This window comes from Arachis hypogaea, chromosome 1 (assembly GCF_003086295.3).
Source record: "Arachis hypogaea cultivar Tifrunner chromosome 1, arahy.Tifrunner.gnm2.J5K5, whole genome shotgun sequence".
NCBI lineage: Eukaryota > Viridiplantae > Streptophyta > Magnoliopsida > Fabales > Fabaceae > Arachis > Arachis hypogaea.
In genome coordinates, this window is record NC_092036.1 from 65,679,849 (window position 1) to 65,694,228 (window position 14,380).

The window sequence follows — 14,380 nt, forward strand, 5'->3', positions numbered from 1 at the left end:
TAAGGTTATTATCTAGCTATATCTAGGGGTGTTCTATCTAAAGATCTATGATCTAATAAAGGCTGGATGACTGAATGATGTCAGTTGTTTGAGATGTATGAATTTATATAAATGTGTGATTACTTTTGACTGCTTATCTTGTTGTTACTTATGATATCATCTATGTATGTTCATGCCTGACAACTTAAATGTTTTAAAAAAAAGTACCTCGCAAAATAACAACACTTCAACAACGAATCAGGCTCATATGATAAATAATAGATAATAATTAGGAAGACAAATTGGTAGCACTCAGTTTCCGGTATGATCTAGACATACTGAAAATTGGGTCGTTACATCAACAACACTTAAGTGTAGGAGAAATAGATGACTGCTGCTAAGGTTTTAAGAGTTGTTTGTTATCAAGACATATTTGCTTAACTAAATTTGTTTCAATAACTTGCCTTTTTTTTTCCTTTTTATTCCCCTTGTAATTTTTCTAGTGGAAGAAGGAAGAAAAGGCAATCATCTGCTAGGATATTTCATATCATGTTATATCATAATCTTGGCATTTGATTTAAATGTTTCAGCTATTACGGTTGTTTGACATATATGTGCTTCCGATGTGCAGGATATGCAGCAGAAACTAGAAAGTATTGTAGACCTTGCTGAGCATGCGCCATTGCCATTGATATTCTGGATCACCTGCAGCAATTCTTTCGGAACTTGAATCTGATTAAAAGAGATTGATATGCAAATAAAAACATTTCAATTGTTTTATTATATTTTCTTTTAATATTAAGTATTAACCAAGCATCACATAACAATTTTTTTAAAAGAATTATACTATTCTCCTGAGTTCTGTTTCTTCCATGTTATTTGACATTAGCGTATGTTCCAGATATCAGATTTAATTGACCAAGCATCATTTGTATTGTTTCAGTCAATATCGCTAGTTTTAGATAGAGAATATTCATCTAAATATCACTCGTAGATATCATCAAAATGATTTATGCCTAGTTGCCTACTGCTTAGTAATTTTTTAATTTTTTAAAATAAAACAAAAACACTCCAAATAGCCATATCTTCAGTAAACTAAAATCAACTCTTAAATAACTTGACTAGATATTTTTTATTTGATTCATAGACTCATAGATCATGTCCGTTACTCGATCCTACTCGATCTTGTCATAGACTCTGATTTTTATGTTGAGTGAAACTTGAGAATGAGAGTTTTGCATACCCAACCCAATAGCTCCTCTCAAACGACAATGATGGTGATTTTGAATTGGTCTTTATAGAAGACTAGGAACAGGTTCATCTTTGATAATGTGTCAACTAGTATTAAAGCTGTAGAAAGAGTTTCAACAAATCCCCAATTCCTAATTGATGAGCATTTTATAGTAGAGCGTTGGAAACATCCCATTTCTTTTGCTTGTCACATATATGAACACCTATATGTTTCTTTCATTACATGAATGGAATTATCTGAATTTGGAAAAAAAAGTGCTACTTAATTATTTTACTATTTTTGTCAGAAAAAGAAAACATATTTGAACTTTTGAAGGCGTTGAGTGTAATTTTCTCTCAAAATTTTGGAAGATACAGTTAGATACACTGGACCTAATTTAATACTACTAGTGCCTTGGACCATTGGTTGAAATGAAAGTTGGATACACATCAGTAAAACTTGCCAAATTGCCAGTTGCCACTAATGATGACAATCACAAAAAATAGGATAACAAAGACAAGAAAACACTCTTTCCCCCTTCAACCAGAAATGCAAGATTTTCTGTCAGCCTCGGCTTATCCCTCTCCATTTGTTCACTTGTGAGGCTCAGATTTCGTGGCTAGTAACATGGCCATGACATCCTCATCATCATCATCACCATCACTATTATGAAATCTAAGATTTTCTCTCCTGCCCATAGTGGGAGCCATGAAGAAGAAGAAGAAGATAGAGCCTTATCAGGAAGAACAACAGCACCAGCACCACAAACAAGAACAAAAAGGGTTGGAAATATTGAAAGCAGTGGCACAAGCCTGGTACAGCCACTCAGGAAGCTCTAAACCTATGAGTGAGTTTGATGCACGCAGAAGAAACTTCAAAGTGAAGCCTTCAAGGTTCAAGCTAGAAGAAATGAGGGACACAAGTTCTTCTTCTTTTTCTTCACCTTGTTACTGGAATTTTCAGCAGTCACTTTGGGATTCATATGAACTTGTGACAGTGTCAAGAAGGATTGAAACAGGGTTGGATCTAGATAATAACCCTTTTGATGACTTATGTGGTCTGATTCGAAGCCAACGGAGGCGAAAACCGGAGAGTAAGAATAGCCTCAGAAATCTGTTCTCTCATTTTTCTTCTAGGCAGTTTAATGCTGCCAAAATTCCACAGGAAAACGATACATGAGTTTCATTCTTCTTTTGTTAGAACAGCTAAGATTATATAGACCACTCTCAATTTGCAACTTGAAATTCTGGCATACTGACAATTTTCCTTACTTATTTAATTTTGAAGATGTCCTTGATTTTACCAAGCAAGATGAAAATGTTATTTAAAAGATATAAATTAAAATAACGTGTTAGTCCTTCTTTAGTAAGTCTTTGCTTGTTATGCAAGAGAGAAGCTAGTTACAAATTCTGGCTAATTCTTGGTAAGACAAGTATTTTTATTCTGGCTAAACCCCCTTTAACACCCCTTTTCCCTTTTTTCCCCTCTTTTCAAAGTTGGATTTCTAAGTTCTTTATTGAACTCATTTATTTGCAATCATGGTTAAAATGTAAAAAAGATTGGGGTTGACTACCAATCTTTTCAAAATACAGAAAAAGCTTCTCGTAGAAACTACCGATCATTTGTTAACTATTACAACTATTCCAACTATTTAATCAATTACTTCTTGGAAATGCTAAAAGTATTACTCAATTTTTTTATATGATACCGGGCCGAATTCGTATTCCTAAGATCATAAGATCTTTTGAGAAGCGAAATAAAGTAAATTAGACTTTTATTTGTTTGATCAGTTCTTTCCACATTTTCTTCATTATTGTAAATGGACTTTTTTTTTGTTTTTGATTCAAGAAAAAGTTGTACATCAATGCTACAAATCAAAATGATACACAGAAAGATATTTAGGTATACCCTCTCCATGAGAGTATTTAAAAAATAAATCCTCTATTAGCTTATAAGTCACAAAATCCTCTATTAGATGACAGTTAGCGCATTCATCATAGTTAGAAGCTCCAGCTCCGTATCAAGGTCACGGTCGATATCGTCACTATCATCAATATCGTCACTATCATCAAAAAGAAAACTCTTAGGCTTGTTATCCAGGAACTTGTTCAGAAATACTGTAATGAAAGGAACATAGGAGTTTGTCGCTAGGTATTTGACCAAATAGGATCGTCCAGTTCCTATAGAACCTATCACTAAAATACCCCTGGGGGGGTAGGGCTAAGCGGAGCGAAAAGGGTTTCCCATGAGATGGGAAATGAAAACTATTAGCCCCACAGGGGGTTTGTGAATAAGTGATTGTCTGATAATGAGCAAGGAATATCCGTCTTTCTGCTAAACAGGATGTATTGAACTCATAATTCATTAGATACTTTTTATGAATGTCAACTAAGTATCGTAAGTAAATTGCTCCCGGTTGTTCAATCATTTGATAACCAGAGTTATTCTTTGATAAAGGATCTGTTGCGGGTCGAGGACTCCTTCCCCTTCTTCAAACTCCGATTCATATTTTTCATAGAGAAATCTCTGATCAACGATAAAACAAGATCCTTTTTGAATCATATTTAAGGGATTCCTTGGTTCGGACCGAAGAAGCAATGTCACTCGATCATTATCAAACTGACTGCAACCTTTTTCTGTCCGTGAGGATCCCACTAGAGCGCCTTCTACTTCTAATAGGCCATGAACTAGATCAGAATCATTCTCAACGAGTCCATAAGAAGTGATCCCATTTTTTTCATCAGGTCCGGGTAGAGACCAAAGGTCTTGAGCGACCGATCCGGCAGAACAACTCAAAAGATAAAGAAGTATCGTTAATTCCTTCATGCTCGTTCCAAGTTTGAAGTACCATTTGTACAAATAAGAATCCCCCTCGTTACAAGATTTCTTCTTCATATAGATAGATATAGGATCTATGGAGCAATTACTTAGAAGTACATTTTTTGAAATAGCCCTTCCTATCTGATAGAAAAGGATCCTATGATCCTGAACCGATCTTACCTAGGATCGCAAATCCCAAGTTTGTCTATGAAGAGCAGATCTAATTATATTAGTGTCTATAATGGATTTCTTTTGTATAATACTAATCGATAGGAACTCTCAAAATAAAGAAAAAAAAACTAAGCAATGAAATTCTAAACAGGGCGGAAGTTCTAGATAAGGAATTTATACCATTGGATATATTCAAAAAACGAATTAGATTATGCAATGAAGAGACTCAAACAAAAAACTTACCTAAACTATATGATCCTTTCTTGAATGGACCCTGTCGGGGCCGAATGAACAATTTTTTGTTATCCTCAATTAATAATAAAACTTATAAAAAAGATGATATTTGGATAAATAAGATTCATGGTCTCCTTCTTTCTAGTATTCAAAAAACTAGTTATTTTGAAGAGAACATGGATATATTTTATCAAAAGAAAAAAAGAATATGCATCTCTTTGGATTCAAAAATGAAATAGAAATAAAAAAGATTTGATAATAAATGAAAAACTACGAATTTTTTGTTCCATTTCCGACGAGATAATAATAATAATTATTGAAATGTTTATATCTTTTGTTAAGCTCTTTCTATATATACGAATTCTTCTTATTCATTTGAATATATGAATATAAATATATATTCAAGTGAATAAATAATTTAATTTCTAATAATTTTTATAAAAAAAAACAAAGAAAAAAAAAGAAATAATTAGAATACAATTCTTTTGTTTCTTTAATATTTTTTAATTACTAAAAAAAATTGCATCTTTCGAATTTATTCTTTCAATCTCGACGATTTACAATAAATAGGTTATTATGATTTCGGGTAAGCCGCTATGGTGAAATTGGTAGACACGCTGCTCTTAGGAAGCAGTGCTAGAGCATCTCGGTTCGAGTCCGAGTGGCGGCATGGCATCTTTTACTCTAAAAGAGTAAGTCCTAAAATGAATTCAATTTCTGATTTATCTTCCTAGTATTAGTTATTGGGACACCTTATTTTTATGATATTTTCAACTTTAGAGCATATATTAACTCATATATCGTTTTCGGTCGTATCAATTGTAATTTCAACTAATCACTTAATATTTCTAGGTTTTTTGTTTTTTGCACGATTTAGTAAATTAGTTATAGTAACCGATTCTATAAATCTATGAAGTTCTCAATGGAATAATTTATTTTATTATTAATTAAGAATTTCGTATATAGCTAGAACGACCTTCACAAATTGCAAATACTAATTTGTTAAGAATTAACCGAATTGAAGCTATAGCATCATCATTAGCTGGAATCGAAATATCCGCGAGATCGGGGTCACAATTTGTATCGATTAAACAAATCGTTGGAATTCCCAAAGTGATACATTCTCTAAGAGCGGTATACTCCTCTTGCTGATCAAGGATTATGACAATATCGGGTAAGCCAGTCATATATTTAATGCCTTTAGTGGGCCTAGTATTTCCGGCACTTGCAATGGCTTCTTTATTTCTTTATGTTCAAAAGAACAAGATCTTTTAGATACGGACAATAGGCACAAATCAAGTATATTTTTTTAGATCAGGGAGCAATTTGATGAATAATCACTCCTAAAGGTTTACACCATAATAGTGCTAGTTGATGAGAGTTACTTCGGAAACAAAGAAGAATCAAGTCAAATTCATTTACTTGGGTTTGGTTTATTTATTCTAACAATTCCAATAAAACAGAACTGGATCTAATATGAGTTGGCGATCAGAACGTATATGGGTAGAACTTATAGCGGGGTCTCGAAAAACTAGCAATTTCTGCTGGGCCTTTATCCTTTTTTTAGGTTCATTGGGGTTCTTATTGGTTGGAATTTCCAGTTATCTTGGTAAGAATTTGTTATCTTTATTTCCGTCTCAGCAAATTCTTTTTTTTCCACAAAGAATCGTGATGTCTTTCTATGGAATCGCGGGTCTCTTTATTAGTTCATATTTGTGGTGTACAATTTGGTGGAATGTGGGTAGTGGTTATGATCGATTCGATAAAAAAGCGGGAATAGTGTGTATTTTTCGTTGGGGATTTCCTGGAAAAAATCGTCGTATTTTTATTCGATTTCTTATGAAAGATATTCAGTCCATCAGAATAGAAGTTAAAGAGGGTATTTCTACTCGTCGTATCCTTTATATGGAAATATAGAAAAAAAGAGGGGATAAAAAAATGGCTAATTAATCAAATAAAAGAACTATTTGTTTTACGGAACAGAAGATATGTCTTTCACATGACTTGTAGCAATAAAAAAACTATATCAGTTGCATGGCAGTTCCAAAGAAACGCACCTCGAGATCCAAAAAAAAAATCCGAAAAACTCTTTGGAAAAGGAGAGGTTTTTGGACAGCATTGAAAGCTTATTCATTAGCGCAATCAATTTCTACGGGAAATTCAAAAAGTTTTTTTGTATAAAAAATACAAACGTTGGAATACTCTGAATTAGCTGGATTCTATTCTCTAATAGAATATAGAATTTGTATATAAACTAAAATAGTTTCAAATAGTTATATTTTTTTAATAAAATCAAAGAAACAGAATTTTAGAATTATTTTTATTTAATAGAATTTTTAAATAAAAATAATTCTATTAAATAAAAATTTTTACTTATAACTCATATAAATATCTATTTTGGAATCTATTTATTTTATAAGAAGAAAAAATATTTTGAATGGAATATTTGAATGGAATACTAAATTGGTGATTCAAAAAAAAAGAGGTTCCAATTATAATCCAGAAACTATTAGAATATATATATTGCAGAAACGTGAAATCAAATAAAATAATGGGAAAAATAGGATTCGACTGTCAACTGCTCCTATCGGAAATAGGATTGACTACGGATTTGAGCAATAGCACATAATTTCAAAAAACCCGTACGATTTTCCCGATCTAAATAAAGCAGGTTTTCCATGAAGAAGATTTGGCTCAGCATGTTCTATTCGATACGGGTAGGAGAAGAACCCGACTCGGTATTCTTTTCTTAAAAAAAGAAAAAGATAAGAACCAAGTCAAGATGATACGAGTTATTTATTGGAAATAAAAGAAAAAAAGCATAGAGATTATGGAAGTAAATATTCTGGCATTTATTGCTACTGCACTGTTCATTCTAGTTCCCACTGCCTTTTTACTTATAATTTATGTAAAGACGGTAAGTCAAAGTGACTAATTTGACTTAAAACATGATTTCATTTCTTAATTCATGTCAATACAGTGAATGAAAAAAAAGATTCTATTTTTGCTTAAGATTTAATAAATGAAATAATCGGACTAGAAGCAACAGAATTCTATAAAATCTGGATAGATATAATGAATTTTTTTTTTGCCATTGAGATTTTGAAAATGAACATTGAAATATCCTTCAAAAACAAGTAAATAGATGCGAAACATATAAAATGCGGTTAATCCAGCTGTAAAATAAGCTAATATTGCAAAAATTGGCGAATACAACCAACTATCATTAAGAATCAGATCTTTGGACCAAAAACAAGCAAAGGGTGGAATACCACAAAGAGAGAGCGTACCTATTAAAAAAGCTGTTTTTGTAATTGGCGTATGTTTTGTTAACCCACCTATAAGAACCATATTTTGACTTTTTTCTGGAGAATATCCAACAATAGTTTCCATTGAATGAATAATTGATCCAGATCCTAAGAACAACAATGCTTTTGAATAAGCATGAGTAATTAAATGAAATAGAGCAGGTGGTGATTTAGTGGCAGTGGGGGGCAAGGTTGCTTTGTTACCTATTCCATTAGGAACTGCAGATTTTTTGTATTGGTTCCACTAAAATATATATGTAATAATCCAAAAGCAACTCTTATTTTTGCTATTCAAATTTATGGGTTTCTGATTCTTAATATCAATCCCGGCCCGGTATCATATAAAAAAATTGAGTAATACTTTTAGCATTTCCAAGAAGTAATTGATTAAATAGTTGGAATAGTTGTAATAGTTAACAAATGATCGGTAGTTTCTACGAGAAGCTTTTTCTGTATTTTGAAAAGATTGGTAGTCAACCCCAATCTTTTTTACATTTTAACCATGATTGCAAATAAATGAATTCAATAAAGAACTTAGAAATCCAACTTTGAAAAGAGGGGAAAAAAGGGAAAGGGGGTGTTAAAGGGGGTTCCGCGGTTACTCATTTTCGATATATAACTTTGGTAAGAGCCAGTTCATCTAAATAGAAATCTTAGGAAGAATTAGGTTGGAATAGGAAAAAATTTCCTATCTTTTTTTCATCCCCTTAACAAGAATAAGGTAATAATTTCACTATTTGGGTGATTGACAGAGTATTTTGTATTTAGTATGCATAGAATACATTACACCACTCAAATAAAATAGACTTCCGAAATGCGGATATATTTGAATTAAAGGAATTGGTATGGTATTAATTAAAAATAGCAATATAAAGAAGATATCATTATTCATTAAATAAAAAAAGAGACTGATAAAAATGTTCTACTTTATAAATAGACTAAGTACTAAATAGACTAAGTAGAAATTGTTTACTAAAATTTGATTATCATTCATTAGAATGATAACAATAGTTTATTACAATTCAGAATTCTATTTTCTACTGAAATTAGACTCTTAGTTTTTTTTTTCGAAAAAAGAACAACAACAATATCTCTATTCTGCATTCAAATACGAAAACTACAAAAGACCAATACTACTGCTGAGGTTTTGTTTTATGAGAATGAAAAAGGGTCGGGCTCAAAGCCCCTTATCGGATTTGAACCGATGACTTACGCCTTACCATGGCGTTACTCTACCACTGAGTTAAAAGGGCTCCGCTTGATTCAATTCCTTATTCAGCAATAAGCCAATATGAGTCTAGTACAGATATTTGTTACTGAATATACTTCTTAATATAGATAATATTAGAATATCCGTGAATAGGATCTATATAGACACATAGACCCATGGATCCATACATCTCGATCGGAAAAGAATCAATGGAAAAAGAATCGGAAGTGATCAATATATCTCTCGAAACAAACGAAAAGGAAACGAAAGACGAAACATAAATCATGGATCAACTAAGCCCTCTCAGGGACTTGCTTAAGAATAAGAAGAATAAGAAAGAGGAATCTTATGTAAATACCATGGAATAAGGTTTGGTCCTATTCATGGGGATTCTGTAAATATTCCATTCCAAAAAAAAGAGAAAATTCGAAACAATTGGGCATCCATCTCGTTCGTATTTTTGGATACCCGTATAACCATCGAAGGGTGTTGAGGTGACTAATTCCGGGAAATTAAGCGGCGTTGAGGACAAAGATATTGTTGGAGTTATCCTTTTTATCCAGTACCAACAAACTTGATGTTAAGAAAAGATCTTTTACAGGAAGGTTGGCTAGAGATTTCTTGTAAAAACACTAGCCCTGCACAGGTGATAATGAGAGAGAATACTGGAATCTTTTTTTGATTTAATGTATTCATTTTTTTTCATTATACACATAAAGGAGGAGCCGTATGAGATGAAAATATCACGTACGGTTCTGAAGAGGAGATTCTTTGAACTGAATGACGACCGTAACGGATGTCAGCGCAATCTGAAGGAAATTATGCAGAAGCTTTACAGAATTATTATGAGGCTATGCGACTGGAAATTGATCCCTATGATCGAGGTTATATACTTTATAACATAGGCCTTATTCACACAAGTAACGGAGAACATACATCTTATACTATAAAGATCCATTAGACTCTTAAACTTTGCGGAATTTTGTATTGAGTACATTGCATTGATACAACCAACAAGCAAGTTAGAAAGAATCAAAAATGAGTAACCGCGGAACCCCCTTTAACACCCCTTTTCCCTTTTTTCCCCTCTTTTCAAAGTTGGATTTCTAAGTTCTTTATTGAACTCATTTATTTGCAATCATGGTTAAAATGTAAAAAAGATTGGGGTTGACTACCAATCTTTTCAAAATACAGAAAAAGCTTCTCGTAGAAACTACCGATTATTTGTTAACTATTACAACTATTCCAACTATTTAATCAATTACTTCTTGGAAATGCTAAAAGTATTACTCAATTTTTTTATATGATACCGGCCGGGATTGATATTAAGAATCAGAAACCCATAAATTTGAATAGCAAAAATAAGAGTTGCTTTTGGATTATTACATATATATTTTAGTGGAACCAATACAAAAAATGGATGAAATAAAGAAAAAATTGGAGCTACTATGTACATTAGATATAATGATGTAATGGAATTGAAATTCGATATATATAAGTCTATATATAAGAAGGTCGATCTGAATATTTAGATACATATTGTAGATTGATCCATATTATATTATAGAGTAAAACATTTTGCACTACAATTATAGAATAGATAATATAGATAATATGGTAGAAAGAAATCAAATTGATTTCTTTCTACCATATTATCTATCCAGATTTTATAGAATTCTGTTGCTTCTAGTCCGATTATTTCATTTATTAAATCTTAAGCAAAAATAGAATCTTTTTTTTTCATTCACTGTATTGACATGAATTAAGAAATGAAATCATGTTTTAAGTCAAATTAGTCACTTTGACTTACCGTCTTTACATAAATTATAAGTAAAAAGGCAGTGGGAACTAGAATGAACAGTGCAGTAGCAATAAATGCCAGAATATTTACTTCCATAATCTCTATGCTTTTTTTCTTTTATTTCCAATAAATAACTCGGGATCTAATCCCATAGAGATGGTAAATCGTCGAGATTGAAAGAATAAATTCGAAAGATGCAATTTTTTTTAGTAATTAAAAAATATTAAAGAAACAAAAGAATTGTATTCTAATTATTTCTTTTTTTTCTTTGTTTTTTTATAATCCAGAAACTATTAGAATATATATATATATATATATTGCAGAAACGTGAAATCAAAGTAGGTGATAAAGTGGCCGGGAGACATGGAAATAAGGGTATCGTTTCCAAAATTTTGCCTAGACAGGATATGCCTTATTTGCAAAATGGAAGACCCGTTGATATGGTCTTCAACCCATTAGGAGTTCCGTCAAGAATGAATGTAGGACAGATATTTGAATGCTCACTCGGATTAGCGGGGGATATGCTAGATAGACATTATCAAATAGCACCCTTTGATGAGAGATATGAGCAAGAGGCTTCGAGAAAACTAGTATTTTCTAAATTATATGAAGCCAGTAAACAAACGTCGAATCCGTGGATATTTGAACCCGAGTATCCGGGCAAGCAGAATATTTGATGGAAGAACAGGGAATCCTTTTGAACAGCCTGTTATAATAGGAAAGCCTTATATCTTGAAATTAATTCATCAAGTTGATGATAAAATACACGGACGTTCTTGTGGGCATTATGCACTTGTTACGCAACAACCCCTTAGAGGAAGGGCTAAACAAGGAGGACAGCGCATAGGTGAGATGGAGGTTTGGGCTCTCGAGGGATTTGGTGTTGCTCATATTTTGCAAGAGATGCTTACTTATAAATCTGATCATATTAAAGCTACTTCTGTTCGTCTTTGTTTCCCTCTTCGAGGTCTTGGATTTCATCGATTAGTTTGTAAGGCCATCGAGGAACTTGTTTTTCGATTTCCTTTATTACAATACATTTTTTTTAATTGTTTTATCCTTCAGATCTGTTCGAATTGCGTCAAATAAGAATTGAATTTTTTTAGGCGTTATGTGTGCATGTTCCGGAAAGAACACAAGTCCTTCAAAATTCAAGGCTGATACTGATTTTTCAGAAAATTTATGGATTAAGTTAAAAAAAAAACTAATTTCAGTTAAAAATAACTTTTGATAAAATATATCCATGTTCTCTTCAAAATAACTAGTTTTTTGAATACTAGAAAGAAGGAGACCATGAATCTTATTTATCCAAATATCATCTTTTTTATAAGTTTTATTATTAATTGAGGATAACAAAAAATTGTTCATTCGGCCCCGACAGGGTCCATTCAAGAAAGGATCATATAGTTTAGGTAAGTTTTTTGTTTGAGTCTCTTCATTGCATAAGCTAATTCGTTTAATATAGAAGTATTAATAGAAAGAACTATTACTAAATTAATCTTCTATTAATAGATAAATCCTTATTAATAGAATAGGGAGATCTCATATATATATTTCATATATTTTCCATTTTTCGACTTTCTTTCAAATTACGCCTAACGGAGTATCAAACCTAGCTCTGCACAAATAAGATTGATATATTACGTATCAAATACGATTCAAAAATGCGGATATAGTCGAATGGTAAAATTTCTCTTTGCCACCCACGGAATTTAAAGAACCTAAAGGAGCATGAGTCATATATTCCGCGGAACGACGTTCTTGCCAAGGCTGTATGTCTTTTTTAAGTCTACTCAAGTCCAAACCATTGGGACCTTGGAAAATAATACAGTTACCTCATGGGGAGTTAGCTGCACCCACAAATGATATAAATACTGTTGCGGAGACGGGATTTGAACCCGCGTCTTCTCCTTGGCAAAGAGAAATTTTACCATTCGACTATATCCGCATTTTTGAATCATATTTGATACGTAATATATCAATCTTATTTGTGCAGAGCTAGGTTTGATACTCCGTTAGGCGTAATTTGAAAGAAAGTCGAAAAATGGAAAATATATGAAATATATATATGAGATCTCCCTATTCTATTAATAAGGATTTATCTATTAATAGAAGATTAATTTAGTAATAGTTCTTTCTATTAATACTTCTATATTAATACTTATAATATAAAAGGATTAATCGTAGAAATTAGTCGTATAAATAGAATAAATAAATAGAATAGTATTGAATAGTATTCAATTTGAGAAGAGAATCTTTATAGAGGATTTCAAATAGATTCGAAATTTAATAGATTAATAATAAAAAAAACTTTTTGAATTATGGGGACAAGAAAAAGAATTCAATACGTAAATTTAGCATTCAAAGAATATTCTTTACTAATCTTATTTTTCAGTTATTTAACCCCCTTGTCTTACCAAGTTCCATATTAGTCAGATTAGTAAACATCTATATGTTTAGATTCACGTTCCATGAATAGTCGGCACATTGAAGAATATCCAGAGAGGCATTTAGGGAATCGCTCCGATTCTATCTCTGTTCGTTCCGTTTGAAGAAAGGAAGGATCCGAACAAAGAATCGATCTTTCTTTATTGGATAACGGGTAGTTTGGAATTTCGGGATTTGTTTCAAATATTCAATAACTTGATTTTTAATAATTTTCTTAATGTTTTTTTTTGTTACTTTGTGTGCCCTATTGTTATTTTGCGGTTCTGTAGCTAAATCTGCCCAATTTCCCCTTCATGTATGATTACCGGATGCTATGGAGGGGCCTACTCCAATTTCTGCTCTTATACATGCTGCTACTATGGTAGCGGCGGGAATCTTTCTTGTAGCTAGACTTCTTCCTCTTTTCATAGCTATACCTACCATAATGAATGGAATAGCTTTCATTGGTATAATAACATTATTTTTGGGAGCTACTTTAGCTATTGCTCAAAAAGATATTAAGAGAAATTTGGCCTATTCTACAATGTCTCAATTGGGTTATATGATGTTAGCTCTAGGTATGGGATCTTCTCGAGCTGCTCTATTTCATTTAATTACTCATGCTTATTCAAAAGCATTGTTGTTCTTAGGATCTGGATCAATTATTCATTCAATGGAAACTATTGTTGGATATTCTCCAGAAAAAAGTCAAAATATGGTTCTTATGGGTGGGTTAACAAAACATACGCCAATTACAAAAACAGCTTTTTTAATAGGTACGCTCTCTCTTTGTGGTATTCCACCCTTTGCTTGTTTTTGGTCCAAAGATCTGATTCTTAATGATAGTTGGTTGTATTCGCCAATTTTTGCAATATTAGCTTATTTTACAGCTGGATTAACCGCATTTTATATGTTTCGCATCTATTTACTTGTTTTTGAAGGATATTTCAATGTTCATTTTCAAAATCTCAATGGCAAAAAAAAAATTCATTATATTCAATATCTTTGTGGGGTAAAGAAAGAAAACAAAAAGTAAACAAAAATTAAAAATTGGATCTCTGTCCAATGGATCACAATTATCAAGAAAAAGTATTTTGTTTTGGTTCGACCTGTAATTCTATATGAAATTACAAACGGTATCAATTTAGTAAAACTTTTTCCACAAGATCTGTTCCGGGAAAGGGGATAATTTGGAGCTT

General features: G+C 32.0%; 1 protein-coding gene, 1 non-coding gene and 1 pseudogene across 2 annotated transcripts; 2 read left to right on the top strand and 1 right to left on the bottom strand.

Annotated features, from left to right (window-relative positions):
- Positions 1 to 1,918: 1,918 nt before the first annotated feature.
- On the top strand, positions 1,919 to 2,389 carry LOC112733258 (uncharacterized). The gene has a single exon (XM_025782192.1). It carries the CDS (start codon positions 1,919 to 1,921, stop codon positions 2,387 to 2,389), a length of 471 nt encoding a protein of 156 aa, XP_025637977.1.
- Positions 2,390 to 8,924: 6,535 nt separating this feature from the next.
- TRNAT-GGU (transfer RNA threonine (anticodon GGU)) lies at positions 8,925 to 8,996 on the bottom strand. The gene has a single exon. It is a non-coding gene; the product is annotated as a tRNA-Thr (tRNA).
- A 241-nt stretch (positions 8,997 to 9,237) lies between these two features.
- On the top strand, positions 9,238 to 13,306 carry LOC112733419 (DNA-directed RNA polymerase subunit beta-like; annotated as a pseudogene).
- The last annotated feature ends 1,074 nt before the right edge of the window (positions 13,307 to 14,380 follow it).

Excerpts from the sequence above, each read along its gene's own strand:
- LOC112733258 (XM_025782192.1), top strand. The coding sequence starts at position 1,919 with ATGAAGAAGAAGAAGAAGATAGAGCCTTATCAGGAAGAACAACAGCAC.